Below are 19,886 nucleotides of genomic sequence, written 5' to 3'. Positions count from 1 at the left end.
CTGGGAGCCATGGAATGGCAGCCGGGAAGCCCCTTCCTCTAGGCTGGGAGTGGTGGAAAGGCCACCTTTAAGCCCCTACCTCTGGGGTGGGAGCGGTGGAACAGCAGCTCGGAAGCCCCTTCCTCTCTAAAATTTTTATTAAATGTTATTTAAATCACATTTAAACATCTAAATTTACATAGCATTTATATTGTATTATGTATTATAAATAATCTGAAGATGATTCAAAGTATATGGGAGGATGCACATTGGTTTTATGCAAATACTGCGAGACTTGGATGTCCTCAGATCTTGGTATCTAAAGGGAATCCTGGAACCAATGACTCAAGAAACAACTGTACAATGGTTAAAAACCTCTAGTGATGATTTACAGACCAAGATGTAAGCCTCTGAAGATCTTCATATCAGAGCCATGAAGACATCTGCACAAAAATGGCAGTATTAAAAAGGTTTAACAATATAGAGGCCTTTTATCAGTTTATAACAAATAGCTAGAATTAATCCCAGTCACCCATTATATAAGTAAGATCAGTTTGCTCTGTTCTACCTAGGATGATTACAGCAAATGAAAACATTTCATTTTATTTTCTGGCCAAAAGCAAAGATTTACAATAAAGCCTAAGATACTAAAGATCTAAATGATTCCCAAATCTATACTTCCAACCCTTTACCTCTCATTAAAATTACATACACTGTATATCCAACCACGATTATCTCAACAAGGACATCTAATGTTTCAATTTCAGTTGCATAAAAGAACTCTCTTGATCCCCAGAATTCCACTAGAAATGTGTTTCTTCATGAGAAGTGGGTAACCTGAAACAGACTCTGATCAGAGTGGGCACTGTATTAAAAGAATATCTGGGCCCAGGGATTTAGCTCAGTGGTTCCAGTGCCTGCCTTGCAAGCGCAAAGTCCCGAGTTCAATCCCCGGTACCAAAAAGAAAAGAATACCTGGAGTTGCCCAATTATGCCATGGTTAATACAAAGCATCCATCAGATAAACACTGACACTCCTCAGCTTTTGAAAGAATTCTTGGACTTCCATTTTATCCTTTTCTGTGAAAACAGGTGGTCCAGTATTTTGATCTGGGTCAAAGTTCTGAACTGCAGGAGCACAGTAAAATTCCTAAGCATAGCCCAGGGCACAGAACCAAGAGAATGTGAAAACAAATTCCTAGGTGAAGACCAGCAACCCAAGAACTTTATAGGCAGTAAGAGGTAAAAACAAGTCTATTAATCAAATGATCTAAAGCAGGGCAGTGCCAAGCTAAGAAAGATTACTTGGAAGATTAGTATATAGATCCTGTTTTGTTTTTTTTCCCTTAAAAACATGAAAGCATAGCTGGGGATGCAGCTCAGCAGTGTAGCACTTGCCTAGCACGCTTGAGGCCCTGAGTTCAATTCCCAGTACAAAAATAATGAAAGCATCACACTAGCCCATGACTATGGGTGGGGTAGAGCAGGGTATGGCCATCTACAATCTTTCCTCAGAACACAGAGAAGAATCATTTTAGAACCCCAGTGTGTTCTGCCATTCTTTGCTGTTGCCCAAACAGTGGTCCCTCTCCAAGCTCTCTCATCTCATATAAAGACCTTAATATTGAAATCCTTTCCTATCTCTTTAGCCTCATCCCCTGCTACTCTAGCAGCACACAGCATATCCCCCTACCAGATTCTAAACCATTCACTGTCCTTTGTCAATATTATTTTCCTACCAGTTAAATATCCATTCATTTTGCAAAACTCAAAAATTGCTGATTTTTAAAACCCTTAAATTAATTAAAGCTCTAATAGAGAGATGAGTGTTCCACACTGCTGAATTACCTCTCATCCCCAGGCACACAGCTGGACTCTCCTCAGCTTCCCTTATAGTTAAACATGACCATGCGTCAAAAACCCCAAATGAAACATCAACACAGAGGTCTTCAGCCCGCACTGTGCATCGGCTTTACCTGGGAAGATTTTAAACAACAGATACTGGCCCCCGCTCATGGTACAGACTGTTTCACTTACACTGAGGTAAAGCCCAGGCATCCAGTGTAAAGCCCCTTAATTTCTCCTAGAGTGCATTCTGGGTTGAGAAATTCTAAGTAAATCCAAGCAAACTATTCTATATAACATTAAGACAGTGTTATCCATGTGTCTGTGATGTTTTGCAGCATCTATACATGCCTCTAGTAGCATACTGACCAACTGAATGTTGGTTAAATAGCTGTCTGACAACCACAGGCAAATGCCTTGAGAAGAGGATCAGACTTCGAATGAATGAATAAATAAATAAATAAACATATATATATATATATATATATATACACACACACACACACACACACATATACATATGTGTAATTTTAATTTTAATGGGATATTTTTATAGTGAGCAACCATGAAAAATAAAGATAAAACTGCTAATTATACCTGAAACAGTAAATAATATCATCCTTTTGAATTCATTCATTGTTGACAAAAGGCCATCAGGGGACTAGCAAAAGTACTTCTTCCCTAGTATTACTACTACAGGGATGACTAAACTTTCTGTAGACATGTGTTTTCTTACTTTAAAAAATGGAAAACTGGAATAACCTTCTAATTTCCATAGGCTAGATCTGGATAAAGAAGAAAAATACAAAAGTAAATACAAGGAGTATCCAAAGGAACCTATATTTGTATCTAATGAGATATCAGAGAAAGAAAAAACACATTTTACAAACCATTTTAGCAGAAATATTATTCAGGAATACTGTAATGTAGTGCTTCCATACAGAGGCCACAGGTAAGAAAGAAAATAATGCAGAGTTAAATGGAGCAACAATAATAAAGCTTATAATTTTATTTATTAGGATTATATTAACATTACACTGACAACTTCAAAAATCTAATTTTTAGATAGGAAATTTTCTCAGTATTACTAACCAGAGACTCAAATTCATTTAACTGAATCAAATTCATCCAATTTATATAATGATACATTTATATAAGTAAAATATATATAAATACTACTGTCATTCTAATTAACAAATTGAGAATTTCACAAATTGGAATTTATAAAATGTAGTAAAATTCTTTTTTTTTTTTTTTTTTTTTGGTACCGGGGATCAAACTCAGGACCTTGCGCTTTCAAGGCAGGTGCTGGAACCACTGAGCTAAATTCCTGGCCCTAAAATGTAATACTTCTTACGGTTTTAAGTTTCTTCCTGGATGTATCACTAAACAAAAACCACAGTCATTTTATAATATTTATTTGAATATTTCCTCAAGAATTTTGAGATTTGAAATTATGTATACATGAAAAATATATCCCTATCTAGTACCATTTCCATATTTATTTTTGTTTTCAAAGTCATCCTGAAAGTTAACAAATATAAATCTCCGTAGAATATGATTTTATTTCTGCTGAAAAAGAAAATTACTTTGGATTAAATGAAACACTATCAATCACATGCTATTAAATTAAAAAAAAGAAGAAAACGGTGAGTGAAGATCCCAATGTCCTTGGGGACTTCACATTTCTTCCTCTCTGTCTTTCCTTTACAGATTGTGAATGGAGGTGTTTATTATGTTACTGTCTTATGGCTTCTAGATTTCCAGTGGAAATTTTTCACAGGGAAAGGGCTAAGAAACACAGTACTTGCCTATTTATGGATTTCTTTAAACCTACAGCCCAAAGGTAAAATTCCAACTTCTCTCTAAACCCTAATGCCCAAAGCTGAAACTTCTAGGGAAATGGAATTATAAAACTGAACACATATTAACCATTCACAAATACTACTACATATCCCTTACAAATATCCAAACAGTTCTATGTTACTGCTTAGTTCTTTATGCAATTTTTGGTACGTAAGGAAATTGAGGTGGGGGTGTTAAGAGAGGAAGATTTCAATTAACTTTGGTTTGACTTTTGGATATATCTAGATGAGTCACTTTCTTCATTTAATAGAAAAAGATTATAAAACATTGATGAAGGTTGCTTCTGGCAGAAAAGATCAGGATCTAGATAGCTGTAAAATTGAGTTACTTAATCCTCTTAAAATCTAAACAGAAGAAAAAGGAGAATTACAGAACGATGTGGCTTTATGAACTCCCCTATTTAATCTCGGGTCATTTTGGATTGTACTCTTTCTACTGCTTATGAGTCTTAAATACCTCTGTGATTTTCCTCTCAAACTTGCTCACTCTTACTCCAGTAATACCAGACCTTCAGTTCCCAAAAAGCAATGCTGCTCCATACGCTAGATATGCTGGTCTCTGAGAACACCTCTGCTGAGAACACCTTAGCAAATGAGCAAAATTCTCATTTTGGTAAATTTCTTCATGACAAAGATTATATTGCCCTATACAACCTCAAAATGGTAGTGCCAGGCATTTACCACACTACTGTGGCACTTATGACAATATTAACTTTTTCAATAAACCAAAGAAATATCTAAATCTTACCTGTCTGCATGCTCCTATATTATAACACAATGCATGCAGCATTTATTTGCTTTATATTCCCTGCATGTTTATGGATAATGGATTGACTAATTTGAACATACTGTACTACCTTATGTCATATTTTTAAATAATCTTTAATAAACATTAATTTCTGTGTAAGGAAAAGCAGCTGACTGGTACCAATTAGCAACACCATTTTCATTAAAATATGTGAAATGATTATTTATGAGCTTATTTAAGACTATAAAATGTAAAACCTTAACATAATCTAACATTATTCCTCTAAAAGAATGTTATTTGAAATCCATTAATTTTCTTAATATTATTCTGAAAGTTGACTTTCCATTGACAGAGTAATCTTGCTTCTTATTTACTGCACTTGTAATTTTCTATCCAACTAAATCATGGCTAATAATTTCAGACTCTTGCATTTCTGTGCTGTTTGTTTTTAATTGTGCCTTTTAAGCTTCTTTTCTAAGTATTTTCCCTTAATATTGTTTGAGGATGTACAGCAATGAAGACACAACTATTCTTAAACCAACAACTGCAAAATATGACAGTTTTCATAGCACAATTCATGACATGGTTAGATTATACTTATTCTTTTTTAAAATCATTTGTAGGTTTTTCTGATAATGGTAAATAACTATTTTTCTTTTCAGTGTCCCTGATTTCCATATCTTCATTGTGGTAGTGCTATCTTCAAACTTAGTGTTTTAGGAGTTTCCTTCTCACCTTAATTTTGTTAATTAATTAGTTACTGGTTCTGACCAGGCACAATGTAAACAAGTATGCTTTTTCACAAGGTAGCTTCCTAATTTTCTGTTCCCGATGTTAATGCTATAGCTCTGGGACAGGAATATAACCACAGGACACTCTCATTGAGTCATGTGCAGCCCTGGCAAGGTTCCATTCTCACTTTTGTCCTTTCTTTCCTGAGGCTCCAAGGGGCTTCCTGGCTGCTGAAGTCCTGCACATCTCCCCAGAGTTGCTCTTTCTCCTGAGCTTCCCAAAGCAAGAACCACATCTTTGAGATTTCCCAAGGGATTACTACTACCAAAAACAAGGGACCATCCCATTTTTTTCCCCTTTTTGTTTAATGTAGTGGCAGGGATCACTCCTGCTCAGTATATGCTGTACCACAGCACATACTCCTGATCAGTATATGCATATATGAAAATGCCACATTGAAACCCAGAATTTTATGAAATTAATAGTCATGAATATAAATATATTTTTAAAAAGAACGAGGGACCAGGCAAGGGCAAACAAATACAAAGGCAGGACTGTTCTAGTTAGCAGGAGTCTCAAAGCTTTTCCTGACATTCAGGGAAGTTGGAACGAATCAGACAAAACTGGCGCTAGGCTCCAGCAGCTTTGGCAGCTTTAGATCTCTCTACTCCCAGGCCCTGCTCTACTCCCTTCTTAGGTTATTATTTTTTTTAAGGGATTTTCTTAAAAGATTTTTTTAAGGGATTTTCTGTGATTTCTACTGCCTTTCCTTAACCCTTTCTTTTCAACCTTTGTCAAGGGTTAACAAATATAATAATATATACACACACTTAAATATAATAATATATACACACACTTAAATATCTCTAGTGAAAGAAGGAATTCTACTTGTTTTCTTAACTTATTTTCATAATAAAAAAAAACTATTCCAATTCCATAGGAAAGCACTCCACTTATTTATAGGATTACTTTTTGTTTTAAGATCATTCGAAACAATAACTTTCAAGCTCTACTTTCAAATCACAGAATGGATGAAAGTTTTAGTCTTAGCTCAGACAATGAAGGAGTTCAGAAGCCATCATTCCCATTTTTACAAACAAAAGCTAGACAAATCCAAAATCAATGACTTTTCTTGGACTTATCAGAGACCTGATGGTGCAGCACAAACTACTAATTCAAAATCTAGAAAGACAAATTTAAAAAGATGCCTTATTTGGTGCAGTAGTCACTGGATGCCATACATGGCAGGAAAACTTGTTTACTCAGTAATTTTGACAAGTCACTACAAGCTGAGTAAAAAGACCAAGAAACTTCTAGGGACAATTATAAAGGGGCAGTATAGATTATACTACACTGAGCTTTCCTTCAAGCATGCCCACCAAGCTCTCACCCTGTGGATCCAAGAAGGTGACCCATGAGGCCAGGTAGGAAGAAGGAAATCAAAGTTTTTCTTAAATCTCCCAGATGCTTCTCTCTAATGAAAGGGAAATACTTTGCCAGAGGGAAACATTGACATCTTACTTCCAATCTAGTCTACTGGAAAAACAACACACACAGACACAGACACAGACACAGACACACACACACATACACACACACACACACACACACACACAGAGACACGGGCATCTGGGTGTACGGAACTTCAAGAAAACACCTGGTAATGATACGGCCAGAAAAGGGAATTAAAGGACATGGGGGTAAGAGGGAAAGATACCCATGAAAAAGAGACAGATATACTTGTAAAGGTTCTCTCACACATAGATCCACTAAAAGACTAAAGACTAATATTTAATCAGATTATTGAATACTCCTTCCTCTTCAACACCTTGCCACAACAGCACATACTTCCAGTATAACTGTGGTTCAAGCTTCTGAGTTCTTTTGGTTCTGGGAATCAAACTCAGGACCTTGTGCTTTCAAGGCAGGAGTGGTGCCTCTGAACTAAATCACCAGCCCACTATGGTTCAAGCTAAAAGAGCTGCAAGATATAATCATTCTCTACAGAAGCCCTAAGTCAAGGGGATAGGTGAATACAAGGGTACTGGACAAGTCTGAAGCTTCTCATAGCTATTCCTACAAGAAATTACTAGCTACAACCCAACTACTACTTAGATCAACATAAATCCTCATACTAAATCACTGTTACTTCAACTCCTATTATATGAAATGACCTATCTGGCTTTCAATTAAAATAATTAAAAGGAATGATAAAAATTTGAAAAAGAAACACAGCATGGAGAGAAAAAGCAAGGATCTGAACCAGTTCAGATGTGACACAGCTGTTGTAATTATCAGACAATAGTTACAAAGACTGTAACAACTTACTCCAATTATATAAGTAATCACTTTACATATGAATGGTGTAAACTCAGCCATTGCTGGGCATGGTAGTACATGCCTATAATCCAACACTGAGGAGACTAAGGCAGAAAGATCACCTCAAGATGAGGCTATCCTGGACTAGTGAGTCACAAGCCAGCCTGAAATACATATCTAGACTTTGTCTACAAAAAAGTCAAATAATAAAAATAGTAATTAAAAGCCAAAAACTAACACAGCTGAGGGAAACACAAAACCCTCAAGACCCAATTATGTGCTGTCTACAAGAAACTCACTTTAAAAATAAAAACACAGTTTAAAAGTAAATAGATGGAAATCTAAGTATGACGGCCCATGCCTGTAGTAATTCAGGGATGGAGGAGGGAAGATTGCTAAGTTAAAGGCCAGACTAGGCAACTTACTGAGACATTGGCTCAAAATTTAAAAGGGGCTGGCATGTAGCTCAGTGGTAAACTGCTTGCCTAGCATGAGTGAGGCCCCAGCCCAATCCCCAGTACTGAAAAAAAAAAAAACTAATTAAACTAATGGAGAAAGTATACATCATGCTAACCCTAATCAAGAGAAAGCTGCCATAGCTATATTAGTTTAAATAAAGTACATTTTAGAGAAAGGGAGTTTATCAGGTATAAAGAATATATTGTGATAAAGAAGTCAATTCTACAAGAAAACAGCACAATCCTAATAAACATTTATTTTCCTAAGACAGTATCAAAATAAATAAGGCAAATACTGATAAAACTACAAGAAAAAATAAAGAAATCCACTATTATAGCTGTTGATTTGAATTAGAAATACTGCATTTTGCAAGTCACAGAAGACAGATAATGGGTCCAGACTTAGTGACTGGTCTGATTTAAAAATCTGGCAAAATATTAATTTAAAACCATTCGGAGTTAATAAACATAAACCCATGGGTACACAGGAGTATATTTTTTATCACCCTATAACATTCAGTGTGAATTCTAATGCACAAGTATTAATTCACTTAGAGGTCTAGCTGCTCTATTATAATTCGGAACACGGAGAACAAATATCTTATTTTGCTCAGCTTGGTTTCTCTAGTACATAAGTGAAGGTTTTGCTTGAATAAATTATAAATATCTACTGAATGTCTGAATCTGAATCGTACTATGAAGCTATGTTCAGTTAATATTAAAATATACAAGTAAGGAACTACTTCCATTAAAGAATGCAAAGCCCTAGCTGTATTTATCTTTTTTTTTTTTTTTTTGCTGTATTTACCTTTTAAAGTCAAATATTTTAGTTTTACAGTCATCCTCCACTATTATCAAACCATGATCTGAAACAATTATGGTGAATATATGAATTGTTCACAGGGTTAAGATTGTACACTGCTTTGCCATTAATCAACTGTTAATTTATTCATCTGAAATTGACCACAAATCAGTAATGCAAAATAAAGGCTATGGATGGAATTCAGAAATTAAGAGAAATACATTTGCAAAAAAGGTTAAAAATAAACATGAATATTATAAAGGGTAGCTTTTAATGAACAAATGAATTTTAAAATGCCAATATTTTGTTGATTTAAGTTGTATATTAAGGTGGAATTAAATAATTTAGACTTCAAAACAGGCTAACCTGAAAATACAGAAGGAATACATTATTAGACAAACCATATGTTGAAAAACGAAAAACATGGAACATGAGATTTTATTTGATTTTTCATATGGATGAGAACAGCTTAACCAGAAATACATTTTTAAGCCTATTGTCTCTTTAAATTACATAGCTTTAATAATCATCATCAGTATTTTAATCTGACATAGTTGAAGAAAAATTTAAAATTTCAATTACTTCCATAAAACTCAGGACTAGCAGCACATCTTTATGAAAAATTATTTTGCACTGAAGAGAATCTACTTATTACCATCCAAGGCTCTTCAGGTAACAGATGACTATTATTTTACTCTTCAGGTCATGCCCCTTATATACTGAATTGGCAAAAATCTCATATGCCAAAATAGGGCACATGGGAAAAATCATTTCCTGGATAAAGACACAGATATTCTTCTCTATCAAATATCTCTTTCAAGTACCTCTATTTATTAAAATTCAATTTCACTCAACTTTTCATAGAAAGTGATTATAGAAAGTACATCTTCACAGCTTGTAAACACTTCATGCTCATTCTATGAGTCAGACAGGGATGCAAAATACCAGAGTTCTTACCTGACATGCATTATAGAGGAGCTGGTGTTCTAGTTTTTTAATACTGAGAATCTGCTGAAACATTTCATAGAGTTGTTCCTTGCTCAGAATAAGTTCAGACACAGCACTTAGGGTCATTCTGTTTGGTTGTTTGCACAAGTCCTCTTCCCCCCTGTAAATGGCATCATATTTGGCTATCCATGAGCTCAGCACTGTTTCTTTGCTCAAGCCATCTATTTCTGGCAAACTGCGTACACGTTTCTCTATGTTTTTCTTAAACACTTCCCTGAAGTCATTGGCAGAACATCCTCCACTCTGTACCATTCTGGCCACCCGGTCACTCTTTAGAAAAACCTGAAAAACAAGATAAAACAAAATCCATTATTAATTAGGCAAGAATATATACACCACTTGGCTTGCACCTGTCCAGTAATACAAAATATTCTATAATAATTAAAAATGTTTTCTAATATATAGTCATTCATGCCAAAATGGAAGCTCCAAATCACTCTCAAATGATGAAATGTCAAGAGAGTGTATGTAGTGCTGAGGAACCTGCAAGATGATGTGATTTTTGATCTGCATGCTGTCATCTGAAGGTAATGGGCATCTGGATCCCTTAGCATGGCGTCTTCACGCATCTGAGTAGTGCCCTTGTAAAGGAAACCCAAAAGCCCCTTCAGTGCCTCAACAATGTGAGCAGACAGCAGAAAGACAGCTGTCTATAAGTTAGGAATTTGGCTCTCACCAGGCACCAAATCTGCCTGCATTTTGATCTTGAACTTACTAGCCTGTGAGAAATAAATCTGTTTATAAAACAGAAAAAAAATAAAGAGTTGAAAAAGTAATCAGAGACGTGAACCAATTTCCCTACTTGTACTCGACAGTTCTGGCTACCTGGTTAACACAGAGTTTCTACTAACATTTGAGTGAGGATATGAAGGCCAGGTATATTTAGGTTACAAGTCAATAGCCATCATAATTAATTGCTAAACCAAACTGATCCACAGCTCAGAGGTTAGGGTACATTTGCCCTCATCACTGATTTCATCACACTTTCCCCAAACTTCTCACACTCTCCTCCTAGTAGCAAGAAGAGATACCATGAACAATATACTGCACCTGTGTTATACTTCTAATTGTCCATTAATATGAGGTAAGAAATTAAGAAAAGAAAATGACAACCACAGAAAGAGATGCTAATGAAACAGACAGAAGGAGACAGATAATCAAGTCATATTTTAGAACACCAACTTAATAGCAAAGCTCAGAAGCCAAGGGGTAAACTGTGTCAATTGTCAGTCTGCTGTTTTTCAGCTCCAAATGCACCCTTTCATCCCCTTGCCTTTGCCGGTCAGTGCAATTTTAAACAATTCAGTACAGAGTGCCAGACGAAGCCCATTAGAGGGAGAGGGGCTCCTGGTTCTCATCTCACCTGCAGGTAGTGGCAGTGATCCATGCACAGCCAGATTCCTGAGGGCAGAATCCAAGTGTACCACTCCCCAGGACATTCTGCATTCCCTAAGATGATCCCTCTCCAGAATCTCAGAATGTAGATTCTCAAGTCCCACCAGTGTGGCACTTCAGTGAATTTTCTCTGCCTCACTATAAGACATACCTTTAATGAGGTCGGGATCCCACCCCTGGGGTGGGCTGGTTAAGAGCAGGGCCTTCTTTCAGATTTCATTCTTGCATGCTGTTCTATTTTTTTATTTTAATATTCTTTAGAGTTGCTTTTATCCGTAGTAGTCAGCCCTTTTTGTTTATATTATAAACTTACCCTGTTTAATTATTGTGTGATTTGTCTCCTGATTGATACAATAATACTGAAGTGTTCCATGCAACATTGTTTCTACAGGAAATTATCTGGTTAAAACAATCAAGTTTTACAAATTTAGTAATGTGTATAAAGCAAGACCAGCAACACGTTTTCAAAGTATAACATAAGTATCTTAAGACTGACTTCAGAAAATCTTTCATTATTACTCTAAGTTGGCAGGCACTTTAATTTTCCAACATCTTCTGCCTAAAGAGAACTGTATTGCATTAAATAATCAAACCATAATTTAGAAGCAGGGACACAAATGAATTTGTTTTTGCATTCTTGATTCCCCTACAAAACTATACCCAAGACCATTAGATTTGATTAGCACTATCATCACTAGGGCATCTTTGGCAGAAATTTATAGGAGTGGTGGAGCGAGAGCCAGCTTCAATAAGGAGAAGGAAAGACAAGGTGCGACAGTTAATAAATATAAGCTATTCTTTTAAGGAGCTTGAATGAAAAAAGAAAATGTGAATGAAGGTAGTAAAACTTGGAAAAATCACATTCAAGCAATGAGGGAGCAAAGTCAGTAAAAAGAAGTACTTTAAGACACATAAGACCTAGGAAAAAAGTAACTGTATGTCACTTCAGAGATTACATTATAACAGATTATGGCACTTTCACTTCCTCTCTGTCCCTTATTACTTGCCCTGTGGGAAACAAGCTGCCACAGGGCAAGGAACTGAGGCTGTAGTGTAACAAGCTTCAATGAACTGTGGTCTTCCCTGAACCATGTCAGTGAGTTGGAAAGCTAAGTCTTCGGTCACAAATGGACCTGAGATGGCTATAGTTTCAGCTGACAGCTTGATTGTAATCTCATGAGAGACCCTAAGCAGAAACACTCAGATGAACTGCTCCCAGAGTCACAATCCTGAGAAACTAAAATGATACTAATTTTTGAGCTGCTAAATCTATTACAAAGCAATAGATAATACACGCATATATACACAAGATTTACTTCAGTACAGTCTCAGTACAGTCATCCCCTAGGATAGAAGGCTTTATTTTCTCACTTCATCCATCATCCTTATGCTTCTATCTTGCTATTTTTCTTTTTAATACATTGTACCACTTGACATGTATTTACTGTCTCCCTAAAATAGAAGATAAGCACCAAAAGAGACTTTGGTTTGTTTACTAATAAATCCAGTGCCTAATACAGAGTCTGTCCCTTAGTAAGGATTCAATAAAAATTTTTGAGACGGTAATGACTACCCAAAGACACTAAAATCTCCAATGCCAAAAAAGATTAGATAGGCATGTATCCATAGGTCCCAAGATAGGGATGACGGTAAGACAGAAACCAGGAGATGGAGAAGTATTGAGTAACTGAAGAAAAACAGGAAGTGGTACTATCTGGAAAGTCAAAATGAGTTTTTGGATCTGAAAGCAAGAATGAACAACCTCTCTAGGATGTCATGCTGTCAACTACCAGCTATATCTGGAGCTCTCTGCTTTGCAAATACTCACACCACTACCAGAAAGTGTGATCCACCATTCACTACATCTTTATCTCACACAAGCTCCATACTTGGATCTCCAATATCAACCAGCATCTATCCTCCCAGGTCCCAGTGGCACATGAAATTTAATGAGTCTCAGAGTTAACAATGTTTTCCAATATTTACTCTGCTTCCCACCTGGCTCAGTTAATGTCAGATACAATTTCCACCCCTGACAGACTTGACATCTATTCTTTTCTCCTCAGTTTCCTCCATGTTATTTTCTCCAGCATATGCCTTGTCACTATCCCCTGCTGATTCTACCCCCTAAATTTTTCACAAATTCTTCCACACTTCTTCATCTTCCCACAGTTCTTCCTGACTAGTGAATTAGGGCAAAAGACTATACTGGCTGAGAACGTTTTCTAGCAGTTACTCAATTCCCACTATCACTTTCCCCACCTTATTCTCTTCACTGGCATCAAATCTATTTATATATAATATATATATATAAATATAATATTCGTATTATATACATCCCCAACCAGTCAGCCCTCCTCACATATATGTACACACACACATATATATATAATAATTATATATATATATAATATATTGAAATTTAGTCCTTTCAAAGCTCAAGTTTTCCATCAAAATAATCCACAAGGTATCTGAAGCCCACATTTAAATGTCCCAAACTATCTCTCTTGCTTGATTTTTGTGTTCCAGTTCCACTGGTCCTTCAAAAACTTCATGTCCATTTCATCATCATATAATTATCATCTTTACCATCTTACGTTCCTCTGGTTTTCTTTTTAGCAGCTGACAGGTATTCATTGCCTTTCTCCTGAAACTGAGAGAAAATCACCAAAAAAACAGACTTTGTTTTGTTTGCTAATGAATCCAGGGCCCAATACAGATCCCCAACCAGTTGATCCTCCTCAAAGATTTCTTCCCCACTCCCTCTGGGTTAGCCAGATTTTGTAGTGTACACTACCACAGAACCTTTACTTTTTCCTTTAAAGTACGTTTTACATGCAATAAATTAACTAAAATTGCTGATTTATAACTGTTTCACTTACTAAACAGTAAATTCCATAAATCCACAGACTGCTTCATTCATCACACTATATGTAGCACCCAAGCACCAAGCCAAACACATAGCAAGCACTTACAAAATTTCCCTGGAATGGGAAAATGAGCAGTCAATGAGTGGGATGGGCAGAGAAAGCAATGATTTAAGTCTTCTATTCATGACCTTTCATAATTTCAACAATTAATATGTAAGGTTTACCAATTGACCACTCTATGCTTATAAAGGAAAGAAGTATAAAACATGGATGCTGCCAGGCCAATTGATGAGAAAACAATATTGCAGAAAGAAAAAAAATGATCATAAATGATGTTTCAGGTAAGGGGGAGCCTAGTTTTGTGAGGAGAAGAGACTGATCAACTGCCTTCAGGGCAGAGTTCACTGTGAGGTATAGTGAGAAACAATCATTGGATGAAACAGTGAGGAATAGGTATAAGAATTCACTCTCATGACAGAAGCAATAGAGAAACGTGGAAGTGACATATTAGAAGACTATTTAGCAGAGCAGTGAATACGGAGGCAAAAACCTAGAACAGATTTTAAAGCTGTGAAATCCATCCATCTACTTGTACAACTTATATAATTAATGACCCAGTAATTATTATCAGTTTTCTATAATATGCTTAGAGGAAAGAAGTCTTAAGACCAAATGGACCTTGCTCATTTGAACTGTAAACAGAAAGACATCCCAAGGAAAGGAAGCACAATGAGTGATATCACAAAGGAAGGGGGTGAGAGGCATTTTGTGAAGAAAATAAAATTTATGTTACTGTAATAGATCTAATAATTTACGTAATTTGTGCTGTTCTGCCAAAATGATAGTCTTGCTCTTGAGGTCTCTTCACTATTACAAAATCAAAATGGGTATTTATTGGTTTACCTCAGGAGATTATCAGTTATGAGACTATGTAACAATGATGGGTTTAGTCTCTCAAGTATCTTAATCCTGTACCATTTCACAACAAAAGTTATGGAGTTACAGGTAGGCAAGTGTGGATATATGTGCAGCGTAGCCCTAGGTCCCTAGTCTTTCTCTTCACACCAGCTTTCTCCTCTAACCCTAGGATGCTCTGTGAAATTTCATCTGGTAGACCTGGTGGGGGCCATGTTGGTGCAGAAGCTGCCATGGGAACCAAGTACATTAACAAACCCACTTATGGGCAAATAATCTGTCTCTCTAGAGCTCTTAAGACATTACCTCCTTTAATCTACAGGATTATCCCATGATTTACAGAATATTGCTTTTTTCACAGATTAAAGAAATTAAGGAAATAAATGACTGACCCAAAGTCACAGATTTTTTGGGGAGAACAGGGACTTAATCATGACTTTTGGTCTCCAAAAGTAACATCCTTTTACAGATTCAACATACTTATATAACAGATACATCTCTGCTACCCAAAGGTCTTGCTGGGTGCTAGCCAACACCTGTGGGATTATGAAACAATGACCTTCTTGAGAAAAGGCCACTGGACATAGAACCAATTCAGTGGGGGGGGGGGGTGTTAAGAACCGAACTCCAGGAAACTGTAATCATATTCCATATGTTACAATTTATTGAATTTTAACTCATACATGGGCTTCTCTCTGACACCAACTACCACTCTTCCCATTTACTTGCTCAGTTTATACACTATAAAGAGATCACTGGATATCCTAAAGCAGTGGTAGCGAATCTGTGGTACATGTGCTGCAGTGGGCTTTGTTATCACTGAAAGCTCTAAAAGGTTCACCATCACTGTTCTGAAGTCATAGTGAATGAATAATAAAATTGAAATCTGATGCCTCTAACAAGAAACTCTATCTGTAAAGGCCAAGTCTGCTCAGCTGTCCAAATAAAATTTCAAATATTCATTTCCACAGAAGCACTTACTGTTCACACATTGCTGTTGATCTGAACCATGCATTGCTTCTTTGATTCAAAAGATTTTATAATGACGAGAAAAACATTATCTGCTTGCCAAATCATTGTGGCTATCTTTGAGATGGCTTCTGGGAAGGCTGCCAGCATGTGTTCAGCCAGGAAAACATTGAGAAAGTACAAGCATCCCACTTATAAGAGACACATTCTTCTCCTTAATGATGCCAAATAAAATATTGTCTCATGATTCTCATAATCTACACTGTCCTTAGAGAATTAAGGATACAAAATTTTAAAACTATGTCAGCTGTTATTCATGAAGCTTTGTAACAATGGTGAATTTAGTCTCATTAGAAATCATGATTTTTTCATTTTCTAATACACAAAAACCTTTTCTATAGAAAGCTATAGAAAGAGGGAGAGATCATGGAACAGTGAGTGGAAGGAACACAGCCAGTCTGAGCCTTAAGAATGGTGCTGAGCCTGGAGTGAGGGACCAATATAAGATTGGTGTGAAGGAGGGTGCATTTATCCTCATAACCACATAAAGCAGGTGCTAGTATCTATGTTAAAGGTAAAGACAAAACCATAAGGAAGACAAGACACATGACTAATGTCACATAACCGCAGCATGAAGGAGTCAGGATTTAAGCTCAGTCTTGCTCTAGAGGTCCCCGCTTTACCACTATGCAACCAATTTGGAGATTTATTGATTTATGGCTCATTAAACTGAGCTGAGGAAAGCAAGAAGTAGACAGATTGGTGAGGATCAGGAGAAGAATTTGTACCTGATATTGTCTACCTCCTCTGTGAAGCATCCCCATAGCTTGATATTATTCCCTTATTTGAGCCACCTCGGCATTCCCTGTACTCTCTGAAGGTATTAAACACATGGTCCTTGTGTCACACATCAGCACTGTATCTGTCTCCTGCTTCAATTGTGAACCTCAAGAAAGCTGTAACATGAAGCCTCTGTAGTGTCTGGTACCATTAGATTCAAATGCCCAAGGTAATTGTTGGATCCTTGTAGTGATAATAGACTTTCTAAAGTTATTGAATCCAAGGCTGATGTTTTGATCAGTGTGGAATAAAGTTATCATGGATTCAAGGTGAAAAAAATATAAGAACTACGAAGTATGTATGTATGCATGTGTGTATATATATAATATAAATATATAGGGGGTTTTTATTGGTTTTTTGAGACAGGGTCTCACTATGTAATCTAGGCTAATCCTGAACTCACTATGTAGTCCATGTTGGCCTTGAACTCTCAGCGATCCAGCTTCCTCAGTGCTGGGATTACAGGCATGTGCCACCACACCCAGTTTTACAAAGTATATTTTAATAAAACTAAATTTACTTAATATTCTAACATTTGAAACTGTAGGTACAACAAGTCTCTTCTTTGTTATATAAAATTATCAATAGAAAATTCTGGGATCTGATTGTAGAAATGATCATTTTTGTGTAGAACAAAAAGCAAAATATATAAAAAGGCTTTAAGTGGCCTTTTTTTACTAATCTGTGAATTCCAAAGGTTTTGGAAATCATTACTTTAATCATGCCCATTTCTTATCACATTGAGAAAAAAAATCACACTTAAAATTGACAGCAAGTAATCTCTTATTTAAAAAAAATAAATTTAGGTAAGGGATACATCTAGATATTTATCGGTAACCTAGGAAACAGCTATCTCAAAAGACCTTCCTTAGAACTAATCTAAATCCCTTATATCAAATCTGAAGCCCACAGAGCAAGTGTTAAGCCCCAAACTGCCAAACTCTCAAATTCTTTTGTAGGCACTGGGATGAGTCCACATCCAAATGAACATCAATGTGACTTGAAATGTATATTTTTTAAAGAGAAATTATAGTATTTTCATTATCTTCTAAATATTATGAAGTTGTTCTAAAGCTTTTTCCTATTAATACCAGTTAATAGCAGATCCTTTAGTCTTCCTTTATAGGTATTTTGCAACTCACCGAATAGCTTGAATTTCCCTAACCCAACAACAAATTCTCCTTAACTCCATAACCACAGAGACTGCAACAGAAGGATTTGCTAAGGCATTCACTACAAGCAAGGAAGTAAGATAGCTAGGTACGACCCGGGATTCCAATATATCTGACAATGTGTAACACAGAGACCCTGAAAAAGAAAAAGGGGCCAAGGACATGGTAAATACCTGTGCATCAGACACAGGTAGAAGATTCCACCTTTCTCGAGCCACTCTTCATTCTTCCCTTACTCCATCCAGTATTTCATGGTATGAATGGAAAGTCAAAGTTCCTAGGCTGAATATTTTCTTCTGCCTCTTCTGTGAAGGAAAGTTATTGTTTTCTCATTCTAATGGTATAGAAAATTGATTTTTAAAATCTCTAGTGTATTATTTGTAGCACTTCATACTGTTTAATAAATACTTAAAATGATCTATCTTTATTAAATGCAACAAATAAAATAGGTATCTTCTCTATCTTGAAGCCAGGCCCTATTACAATTTTAAGTGCATTCACCTTATCCTCACTACTGCTTCTATGCCACTGCCTTCTAATAAACTAGAAACAATGTACCAGAAACCTGCAGGGACTGAGAAGACATGAGAGTTCATGGTGTGGCACAAGCTAAGAGACTATGAACCACGACTGTGGGAGAGTTTCCTCATTGGTGGAACAGAGGTGATATCACTTTTTTCAACACCATCATAGTCAGGTTCATCATTGTCATCGTCATCATCATTATTGTAGTACTAGGTAATACAAGATCCCTTATTATTCATCAGAGGCTGGTTCTAGGATCCTCTGCAATACCAAAATTTGTAGATGCTCAAATCTCCTATATAAAGTAGTATGGTACAGTATTTGCATGTAACCTATGCACATTCTACTGCATGCTTTTAAAAATATCTAGATAGGGTGGGGGATTTAGCTCAATGGCACTGCGCCTGCCTCGCAAGCACAGGTCCTGAGTTCAGTCCCCGGTATGAAAAAAAAAGTTTTAAAACCAAAAATATCTAGAGATATAATGCCTAACACAATCCAAATGATATGTAAATAGTTGATACACCATATTTTTAGGTAACACTGACAAGAAAACCTGTCTGCACATAGTCGGTACAAATGTAAGTTTTTCCAAATATTTTTCTTCCATAGTTATTTCAGTCCAGGAATGCAGAATGCACAGAGGAAGGGCTGACTGTAAAATGAAATACATTTTTAAATCAGTGCTACTCAAAATGTTGTTACCTTGCTCCAGTACTTGTTCTCTGTCACCGAGCTATCAAAAATGACAGGAAGATCAACTTTTAGGAACTTTTGAACCCATGTGATAATACCATGGCAATCAAAAGAATCATTTTACACCAAAGCTTTATTATGGAAAAGTTCAAACATACAAAAATTTTTTAAACTTTGTATTCAACACAAATATACTAATAACTGTGATTCTATAATCAACATCTTACCCTACTTTTTTACACATCTGTCCATTCCGCCATCAATTCATTTTTGTTGCATTTTTTCAGTATAAGATATTGTATTTTATAATATATTCCAAGATGCATTGGAAATCAATAAATACTGGTCCTTCACTGCAGATTCAATGTCTTAAGAAACTTTTGAGAAGATGGGTGATGTAGCACTGTTGATAGAGAAGCTGGAAGAATGAATATTTCTAAAACTAAATCACATTTTCCACAATACTAGGAGGACACTAGAGAATGAGATACTTCTCTCTCAAGTCCTAAATTTGTAAAGTATGAATCCTGGGGATGGCAAGTTATTTACTCTTGCTAACCCAAGGATCTATGTCTGAGAAATGAAGATCCAAAATTAAAATGAAAAGAGACAACTTCTGGAAAGTAAATCAATTTTTTGTGTGTGGTATTAGGAATCAAACTCAGGATCTTGTGCTTGTGAGGCAGGCGCAGTGCCACTGAGCTAAATCCCTATAAATCAATCTTAAAAGCAAATATTTTGTTAGGTG

At 36.1% G+C, this 19,886-nt stretch overlaps 1 protein-coding gene across 26 annotated transcripts in view; it reads right to left on the bottom strand.

Moving 5' to 3' along the window:
- Cadps2 (calcium dependent secretion activator 2) overlaps positions 1 to 19,886 on the bottom strand; it is a 557,170-nt gene that overhangs the window by 356,354 nt on the left and 180,930 nt on the right. For 25 of the 26 annotated variants that reach the window (XR_015448631.1, XR_015448632.1, XR_015448633.1 and 22 more), the window contains one exon: positions 9,706 to 10,038. Coding sequence is in view for 22 of the 26 variants with exons in the window: in XM_087204429.1 (XP_087060555.1) it covers positions 9,706 to 10,038 (333 nt within the window). In the remaining 4 variants the exon portion in view is untranslated. Of the gene's footprint in view, positions 1 to 9,705; positions 10,039 to 18,090; positions 18,113 to 19,886 lie in introns of those variants that run through there. The other variant, XM_087204441.1, reaches the window with a different exon arrangement.

The sequence above is a fragment of the Heterocephalus glaber genome, unplaced genomic scaffold, assembly GCF_053883595.1.
Source record: "Heterocephalus glaber isolate CG9 unplaced genomic scaffold, H.glaber_assembly_v1.0 deba00000546, whole genome shotgun sequence".
NCBI classification, from domain to species: Eukaryota; Metazoa; Chordata; class Mammalia; order Rodentia; family Bathyergidae; genus Heterocephalus; species Heterocephalus glaber.
This window is presented reverse-complemented; position numbering and strand designations above follow the sequence as displayed.